The sequence below is a fragment of the Thamnophis elegans genome, chromosome 3 (assembly GCF_009769535.1).
Source record: "Thamnophis elegans isolate rThaEle1 chromosome 3, rThaEle1.pri, whole genome shotgun sequence".
NCBI lineage: Eukaryota > Metazoa > Chordata > Lepidosauria > Squamata > Colubridae > Thamnophis > Thamnophis elegans.
Window position 1 is genome coordinate 24,882,186 of NC_045543.1, and position 10,360 is coordinate 24,892,545.

Genomic DNA, 10,360 nt, shown 5'->3' on the forward strand with positions numbered 1-10,360 from the left:
ACTACCGGTTCTGTGGGTGTGGCTTGGTGGGCGTGGCAGGGGAAGGTTGCTGCAAAATCTCCATTCCCTCCGGATCAGCTGGGACTCAGGAGGCAGAGAATAGATGGGGGCGGGGCCAGTCAGTGGTATTTACCGGTTCTCTGAACTACTCAAAATGTCTGATACTGGTTCTCCAGAATTGGTCAGAACCTGCTGAATGCCACCTCTGCTTTGGGACTATCATTGACTCTCAACCTAATTTCCTCATAGGATAAGGATAATGCAATTATGGTAAAAGGTACCACATATAAGCCACCTTTAGTTCCTGAAGAAAAGACTGAATCTAAATATGATAATAACAACGAAAGCAACTCAAACATGCATAGAAGCAGCTTAGGTAATTCAGTCAGTTTGGGCAATGAAACTTTCATTTGATCTATGATGTGGTAAGATGACCAACAGAGCTCCAAATAGTCCATTGCTTATAGTAAAATTTAGTAGTCATGTATTATTGGGGCAGAGGACCCCCAAGTGTTTCTATTAAAGGCCAATGGACTAACTATTTATAAGGTTTTCCCCGCCTCACTTCTGTTGAATGCTACAAAGGATGTAACAAAAATCTTAAGGCAAGGTGATAAAATTAGGAAGGTTGAGAAATTAGAGAGGGAACGGTGAAACTGATCATCTGTTTCTGTCTCAGATTTTAATTTAAAGACGAAAAAGATTTCAGGGCTTTACATTTTTTACAAATGGTCTTAATGGTGACTTTGAGGCACCACAAATTCCACAAAGAGCCCTAAATGCTTTTTCATTCAGTGCATAGTCATGCTGATTTAAAATCAACCATGTCATAGGTTGTGTGACTTAGATTTAATGAACTGATGGATATAATTATCAGTGCCAGGATGTCTGAGTACATTAATTAAATATTTCACCTACATATGGGGGACAAAATACTGTAAAATGATGGCCATAAAAAGCAAAATTTGGGGAAATGACACCATGATTTGCAATCACTTAATGGCATTTTAAAAGGCTTTGGATTGGATGGACTATTTCTATGTGCACTTATGTCTTATCCCAGTATTTATTTATTCAGTTAGAAGTTGAGAAGGTAGCTTTCATACAGAAAATTCAATCATAGCAGGTCCAGGGCACGACCAACTTCCAGAAACCTTTGAAATGGCACTAGCTGCCTAAAACAATTTCAATAATTAAAACTTCTGTCCAGAAATCTGAGCATAGTATGTTTGGAAAAATCATACTATGCTCAGATTTTCAGCAAAAAAAGCACAATTCCTTTTGGAGAGGAGAAGGAAAAAAGAGAGGATTTCTCTGTTTGTTAAGTGATCTAAATAAGATCACGAGGACAAGATAATCCCCCTTGACAAACTCAAAGGTTAAAGAAAATCAATTTTCTTGAAAGCTGGGCAAAGCACACACATGGATTCTTAACATACATCACATGTGTATCAAAACATGACATACTGAGTACTGCCTCTTTAAAATTACATATGCATAAAGATGCCACCTACTGAGGATAGACTTTAGATGCAGACACACAGAGAGCCAGACTTCTGTTCTTGCTCAGCTCTAAAGAAGACCTGCATACTGCAATTCCACTTTTAGAACCAGACAGCATTCTTCAATTTCACTAACTCTGTAGTGATTTTCATGAATCTCCAATTATTCTTGGGATTACAGCATATGAAGAAGTCACAATTTGTCCTAAGTACATGCTCCAGAACAGGTACAGTCTGATATTTTTTTAAGTGGCTCTGTTTTTATCAGCAGTTGTGATAACAGTATGTACAATTTACTAGTTTGTTTTGATTGTATCTTTGTTTACAGTCAAGGCATGCACTGATTTTGAGTTGGGATTTCTCTGCCCTTTTTTTTCTGCGACAGAGAGAGAATAGTTCGATATTACACTCTTCAGAGATATTATAGTGATGAATCTCTAGAAATTTGTGCTTTATTCCTTAAGGCTGTTTCTTTGGGATGGAATTGTAGGAAACACTGACATAGTTGGTGAAACTTAGTTCTGAATAAGTCTTTTACACATGGTTCTGTTAAGACTTTTTTCTCTTAAATTTCACACAAAAAAACTGTGAATGCCAACAGAACAGTAACAAATATTTGACCAGGCAATCAGCTAATGCCTCAGGAAGCCTCTAACACATCTGCAATTTTTCCCTTTTTCTTTAGACAGATTTAGATGAAAGGTTTTCCTTCTTCATTTGCCTCATACATTCCTACTGCACATGAAACATGATAAGCAATTGAACTTTCCCACAGCTGTTTCTTATGGCAAAATCTAGCTGCTCTTTGCCCTGAGAATTCCAACAGTTAGGAAATAATGCTTAATTGTTTATCAGGTTGTGTGATTGTTTATGATGGAATAGATAGGTTGCTCCAATCTTTGATGACTGATGTTTGATCAGCGTAAGTAGAATCGTCTTTACTATCCAGACAAAATATATGATGCTGCTTGACATCTCTACAATGCAAAAATAAGTCTAACTGTTCTGCATAATTTGGAATCCAATTGCTCCACTGGGTTTGGGAGAATAGAATAGAATAGAATAGAATAGAATAGAATTCTTTATTGGCCAAGCGTGATGGGACACACAAGGAATTTTCTTTGGTGCATATGCTCTCAGTGTACATAAGGAGAATAAAATGCATTCATCAAGAATAAAAATATACAACTCTTAATGATAGTCAAGGTGACTAATAAGCTATCAAATCGTACTAGTAAATAAAATAATATAAATTGAAAGATACAAGCAACAAGGTTATAGTCATAAGTTACATAATTATACGTAAAATATACAGCCTGATCTTGCAAGTGTACATATTAGTCTTCCTTTCAGTAATGGAAACACAAGCACGAGACTACGTAAGATAATGTCACTTATGAAAGGTTATATAAAATTCCTCTTGTTTTCAACCCCTCTTTCTTTTTTCTGGAGAAGTTTGCACCATTTCTAACCAGAACAGACAGATTGGATTAACCACATCCTTTCCCCTGGAATCCAGAGGCTATTTAAGCAGCCATTGCACTGCTGATTTTGTTATAATGAACCAACCAAGTCCTATTTCTGCAAAGCATTTTTCATTATATAAAAGAGGAAAGTGGTCCAGATAAATGAGCAAACTACAGATCCAAAACAGTGGTGAAGTTTGAAATTCATTTAGCTCTATGAGTCCAGTTTATAGATTCACTCGAATAGTCCAATATAGAGGGCACAATATATATTTGAGGGACCCAGTGTTAAAAATCTTCCTTACTCATGAAAATGGAAATCCCTTCATGGCCAGAACTCAGATCAGGGCATTAGAGAATCTTACCTAAAACTTTGGATAGCCATTCTTGATTTATAAAAGCATAGTATCATCAAGCAGCTGAAAAATTTGGTTCCCTTGCCCCTACAGGATGGAGTCATTGATTCCATTTCACAGTAAGACTTTCCAACTTCCTTTTACATTTGTGTGTTTGGAGTGATTTGTTGAGCCTTTGAGGTTGAGGTAGTTTATTCATGTCAGGAATCAATCAATCAATCTATTTTGTTGACTTCAACAAAAGGGTGAGAAATTTAAACTGGTAGTGGAATTATCTACTTGCAAAATAAAACCTTGCTGGCATGAAGCTCATCACACTCAATTTAATTACTTGGGTTGCTAAAATGCAAGAGTGGCAGTTTTGTTTCACTAGGAACCTTTCACAGATTGCAAAAGGCTGAAGGAAATTTAACTTTATTTCTTCCCTTTCCTCACTGTCAATCAGTGAACTCCATCTTTGCGCAGAAAATATTGTGACGAATTGCAACTACCTGAAAAAGCCCCTCATGGTGGATTTGACAAAATTTGTCCTTGTTTTGTCCAAGCATAAAGAAGTGGGAAAGGATCTTAGAAAAAGATTTGTCCTTCCCAATCTTTGGCATGACTCAAGATAAGCTTTGGGGGGAGAGAATTGTATGTTATCCTTTCTCTAAGTGGGTTTACTTTTCCTGTCTTGAAAGGTAAGAAATGATTCTGCTGCCATTGAAGATGTTGAGAACATGACTTACAGAACAGTGAGATTTCTCCCATGGATGGTGATGAATAGATAAAGTTCAATAAAGCATCACTAAGGAAAAGAGACAAGAACGCCACCATGAAGCAGGAAGCACATCATCCCAATAACACATACCCACATACCAGCTTTGCTGCTATCTATGGCAACCATATTGGAGACTTCCCTGCTTATCAAAACTTCACCTTCCCTTTCAACTTCAGCTACAGTGACTATGATCAGCTCTTGGATGATGATGATGATGATGTGACCAAGACTCGCACTTTCTTTGCTGCCAAAATTGTCATTGGTGTGGCACTGGCTGGCATCATGTTGGTCTGCGGTATTGGCAACTTCATTTTCATTGCTGCTCTCATCCGTTATAAGAAGCTGCGGAACCTCACCAATCTTCTCATTGCCAATCTGGCTATCTCGGACTTCATTGTGGCCATTGTTTGCTGTCCATTTGAGATGGACTATTATGTGGTACGCCAGCTATCCTGGGAACATGGCCACATCCTCTGTGCATCTATCAATTATTTGCGCACCGTTTCCCTCTATGTTTCAACTAATGCCCTCTTGGCCATTGCTATAGACAGGTAAGGGGACTGGTGGGAAACTAGGGTTGACTGGAGCCAGGAATTGCTGTATCTATTGTTTTTGCAATTAATTTTCCTATTTCTCTTTTCTTTTTTTAAAAAAAGCATATGATTTATTGGAAGCCTTCTTCCATTTCAGAGCCCTTCACCATCACTGCACTCAAAGATAAATCACAGTTATCATTTGACGTCAAAAACAGAGAGTCATAATAAAAGGCTGCTAGGGGGAACATCTGACAAAGGTTGCTAAGTCTTGGCAGAGCTGTGTGAAGATTGAAAGTGGGGCCATAGACCTGCAATTTAACTACCAACTGCCATTACCACCCCAGGTTTGGGCAGAAATCTTTTGTTATACCTCTGCCTGGGATAGTGTCTTCTGGATTTCTGACAGTGACATTGATGGCTTTTCTAAGGTTACTTGTCTCTGGAATTCCAGTGATCCTGCATTACTACATTAATGATAGGTGATATATTTCTGCTCTTTTAGAAATGGTTATGAAGAAGGGAGGAATACTGTGGTTGCTGGAAATGGTTCCAAAGTAATCAGCATTTTATTTTCAAAACCCCAGCTCTTTGCTTATTTCACATGCTGATAATTATTGTCATTTGCAGAAGGCGGCAATCTGCAGAATTAGAGAAAAACATTTTTGATAATTGGGTTTTCCCAATTGACCACTAACCAGTAGAAATCACATCTGATTTTGCAGTTTTAGAATGCTTAGACTGAAGCAGCATGTTGTACACATCTCAGATATAAATCAAAATGCTGTTGCTTTGTTTGTCCTATGGGATTTGATCCCCAAACCATTCATTGCATTTCAAACATCAGGTTTTGAAATATCTCGAAGAATTTGAACAGTGTTCAGGTATGGAACACAGGCAAGGCTGAAAGGAATATCTTTCAAGTGTAATTATTAAGGAGGCTGCAATGAAACATTAATCATGAACAAAGATTGCCCAATTTCCCCTCCACAAGAGAATCTATTGTTTCAGGTAACAATCTTACATTAAAGCAATTATGTAAATCTGCAGGCTTTTAAAAAAGATTTTAAAAGAACCCCAAAGTAATTATTGGGATTTTTTTGCGTTTGAAAATGACAAAGTTTGGATAAAATAGGTATACATGCTCTATTAGCAGCAACTCTTAGTGTCAGTTAGATACTTTATGAAAAATGTTCTTGGTATCAGCTTCCCTTCAGATTGCAAAACTACAATTCTCATCTCCTTAACCAGGACAGGTAGTCCTCAACGTCCGATCACAACTGAGCCCAAAACGTACGTTGTTAAGTGAGAAATTTTATAAATGAGTTTTCCTCCTATTTTATGACTTTTCTTGCGCATTTGTTAAGTGAATCACTGTTAAGTTAATAACACGGTTGTTAAGTGAATCTGGCTTCCTCACTGACTTTGCTTGTCAGAAAAGGGATCATGTGACCTTGGGACACAGCAATGGTCATAAATATGAACCAGTTGTCAAGCATCCAAATGTAAATTCACATGATCATTGGGATGCTGCAACAGTCATAAATGTGAAAAATGGTCATAAGTCATTTTTTTCAGCACTGATTAAAATCTGGTCACTAAACGAACTGTTGTAAGTCAAGGACTACCTGTACTGCTTTCTGACATGCAATCTGTAGCTGGGGATAATGGGGTTATAATCCAACTCATTTGGAGAGAATGCCAAATTGTGGAAGGCTTACCCAGAGGATATCTTATAAAGACAGCAATCCTTTCTGTTGAAGCATTATTTCTATTTTGTATAGCAGCTTAATCTTGGAATGAGCCAAGGATGTTTATGATATCAATTTTTAGTGGCCTTTGACATATTCAACATCAGTTGGCATATTTGGAATATACATTGATACATTCATCAGCATATCTGTTTTTATAGACATAGTGATGTAATATCTTTGCAGAATAGGCTAAAAATGTGGAAGAATTGGAATTTGTCATTCCTTTTTAAAATATGGATCCGCCCTAGAGATATCAATCTTATATTTGGAATTATATGATGCATCATGGGATTCTCTAAATATTTACATTTTTAAATGTGCCAGATTAATAGCAACGTGTAGGAAAACCAAATATACACAGTTATTTGATACTACCTGTATCACCATTTGAGATGTTGGATCGGATGTATAAATAATGGGAACCACTTGCTCAGCAAAGGTCAAATAGAAAGTATTAGAGAGCAGTGAAATGGAAAATATTACACTACAGCAGAAAAGATTTGGTGACAAAGGAAAGACAAGATTTGATTATTTTTTTTTCACATACAGCCTGACTTTGGAGAATGTCACTGTAATGTAGAGAGAAAAGAAAGGATATAAACTTACTTTTGATCATTCTCTTTTAAACTTCTGTGAATAGAAACTCATCTCAGTGTACAAAATGAGTTTTTAAAAAAGAGGTTAGTACATTCTGATATTTCTTGAAGAGCTAATAGTATGGTGTTGTAAACATTAACCTGTAATTTCCTAGGGCTAGGCAAAGCTTCAGTCCAATCACCTAACTGAAGAAAAGCTATGACAACTTCCACCATCCTCCTACATGTACAAATCCCACATATTACAAGTGAAGCAATTGCATTATTTCTGATGCCTTCTCTAACTATTCCAAATGGTAGCAGAAGTTTTCCATTGTTGGAAGAGTCTTCCTGCTCAGGCTCAGAAGCCTCTTCATACTATTAGAACTGAGAGGTCCTTGGTACTCTCTGAACTTGGTTGTTTTCTTTCAGACGTTTTATTACCCAAATTAGGTAATATCGTCAATCTAGTTCAGAGCGGGCCAATGCCCCTCATGTCAACTCTGAGCTACAAATATTCTCCTTTATTGGTGCTATCAGAACTGCTGTCCAAGTCTTCAAGATGACACAAAGTGGCTCATGGAGGGAAACCACATTGCCTCTGAAACTCGATGAAGCAAATTGTATAGTCTCCCCAATGCAAATCCAGACCTCTTCAGACAGGGCCATAATTCCCACTCTGTCAATTACCCTAAGTGTACAGATTCAGGGTTTGCACATCACACTAAGCTATGGCACTATAAATAACCCATAGTGGCTTAATCCACACATACATAAAATGGTAAATCATGTACTACAAAATCAACATATGGATTTTTATGTTGTCCACAACTGTAAAGTGTAAAGAGTTGTAGGAATAATCTTAGGAGTCAGGAGAAAGTCCACAGCCTATAATCCAAAGGACAAATGGGGTAGAGAAAGCATCTCAGAATTAACCCTCCCTAATTCTCTGAAATTAAAGGCAGGGGAGAGCAGGCAATGAGTATGATTGTGACCAGTGTCTGCAGGTTTATCTGAAATCTTAAGAAATTATAGAAGAATGGTCCCAGATTCCTTTGAACAAGTGGTATCTTGCTGTTTTTTCTGGAGTTATCATGTCACTTCCTATGAATTTCTAGGAGTGCTTTATTATTGGATGCTATATTTCAATATTAGTGGAAGAGGTCTTTTGATAAAATATTAGAACAATGTCTCCTTCCTTGGTAGCCTGCAGATGTGGATAAACTGTAGTTAACCACATACTATTTTGTCAAGGAATGGTGGGTGTAGTAGCTGAACAGACTGGGGTATGCGAAGTAAGGAAAGCTATATTTGGAGTCTACAGAGCAATGATGATGGGAGTTGTATTCCCCAGTTTTTAAAAATATATACTAGCGCTTGAAATACAGAATAATGCTGTTTTCCTAATTTCTCCATTAGAATTCGTAGCATTGTATCAATGATACAGTGTCTACAATTGCATTTCTTAAATATTGGAATAAGAGCAGCTTGGTGCTCAATAAAACAAATTGCCATTTCTGTTAATTACCTTAAGCTACTTTGAAGCAATAAAAACAAGTGGATCTTTTCTAATACAAATTTGGAAACTTCTGTATTTTGCAGGTACCTTGCCATTGTTCACCCATTGAAACCTCGGATGAATTACCAAACAGCAACCTGTCTAATTGCTTTGGTGTGGATCGTCTCCCTGATCATTGCAATACCATCAGCCTATTTTGCAACCGAGACTGAAGTATTTATGATACAAAATCAAAAGAAGTTTTTCTGTGGACAGATTTGGCCAGTCGATCAGCAGATGTATTACAAATCCTATTTTCTTTTCATCTTTGGTGTTGAATTTGTTGGACCAGTCTTCACCATGACCCTCTGCTATGCCAGGATTTCACAGGAGCTTTGGTTTAAAACTGTGCCAGGCTTCCAGACAGATCAGATCAGAAAAAGGCTTCGTTGCAGAAGGAAAACTGTATTGGTGCTCATGTGCATCCTAACTGCCTATGTTCTCTGCTGGGCACCCTTCTATGGCTTCACAATTGTCCGTGACTTCTTCCCCACTATCTTTGTGAAGGAAAAGCATTACTTGACAGCCTTCTACATTGTGGAATGCATTGCCATGAGCAATAGCATGATAAACACCATGTGCTTTGTGACAGTCAAGAACACCACCATGAAATACTTCAAGAAGATTATGCTGCTTAGGTGGAGGTCCACCTACTATGGATCCAAAGCTAGCGTAGATATGGACATCAGAACCAGCGCAATGCCCATCACTGAGGAGGTGGACTGCATTAGACTAAAATGAAATATTGACACATATTGTCTCACAGCCAAGGTTCCATAGCCTCATTCACTCCCTGCTTTGCTTTCTTTTCTTCTGTTTTAATGTGTCAACATTTACCAGGGAAGTTGCTGTCCAGCAGAGCACAGACTGAACAAGATCCTGAAATGCTCCAGAAAGCAGAACACTGGGGCATAACCAGCTTTATCACTGTTATTCCACTTTGTTGTGACTCAGTTTCTCTGCTTCAAAATTATATCGACTGTATATCTAGGCTAGAAATCAGAAAATGATTTGGAAAAAATGGGATTATTCCAAAATCTAAGTTTTTTTCCTTGACTCTCATCAAAATCCCCATTAGTTTGTATCAGGACCGAGGAAACAACATGCTTGTTCACTCCATGTGTAAGACAAAGAAACCTTTTATTATCAGCCCATTGTTATGGATCAATGGGCTTCAAAATGTTCCTTATATTATCAGAACCTGCCCAAGCAATTCCGATACTGTGATAAGTTCCTTTAAAATAGACACTGGAATGGCTGAAATTAGTTGAATTTTCTGTAAAACGTCTGCTCTTTTCTTTGTAATAGTATCCTTTTATAGTATCAGTATGATCTCTTTCTTGCGGAAATCTTGTAGCCTTTGATGTTTATAGATGTATGAATGAGATGTTTTTATTCCTACTGCAGGCTTGACAGAGTTGCTATGCTTTCTCTCGGTCAGCTTCTTCCTGTTTCTCAAATCCATTTAACTTGTATTTACGTTAGGGAAAAAGAAAGCAGAACTCCTATATTTGGAAAACACAGGGTTTTTATCATTATTATGGTCATCTTTTTTATTTTTATATATCTATTTATTTATTTATTTAAATGTATAGTCTGCCTAACACTGTTCTACCATAACTTTGATGTGATTGTTGCTTAAAGCAGTGGTCACCAACTGGTGATCCTTGGACCACTTTGGTGGTCTGCGTGAAAATTTTGGTGGTCCACAGAAAAAGTATTTGCATTTTTATATTGCACTAAATCAGGGGTCCTCCAACTAAGCCCCCTGGGATGGATACGTGCAATGAACACTTGTGTTGCTGCAGAGAGTCTCCCCCTTTGGGGACTTTTTGTATGGGTCAGAGAAGGGCAGA

The 10,360-nt window shown here is 37.6% G+C and overlaps 1 protein-coding gene across 1 annotated transcript; it reads left to right on the plus strand.

Moving 5' to 3' along the window:
• The first annotated feature begins 4,100 nt into the window (after positions 1–4,100).
• On the plus strand, positions 4,101–9,245 carry PROKR1 (prokineticin receptor 1). Its single transcript, XM_032212740.1, has 2 exons — positions 4,101–4,635; positions 8,549–9,245. Exons 1-2 carry the CDS (start codon positions 4,139–4,141, stop codon positions 9,243–9,245), a joined length of 1,194 nt encoding a protein of 397 aa, XP_032068631.1. The 5' UTR covers positions 4,101–4,138.
• Positions 9,246–10,360: the final 1,115 nt, after the last annotated feature.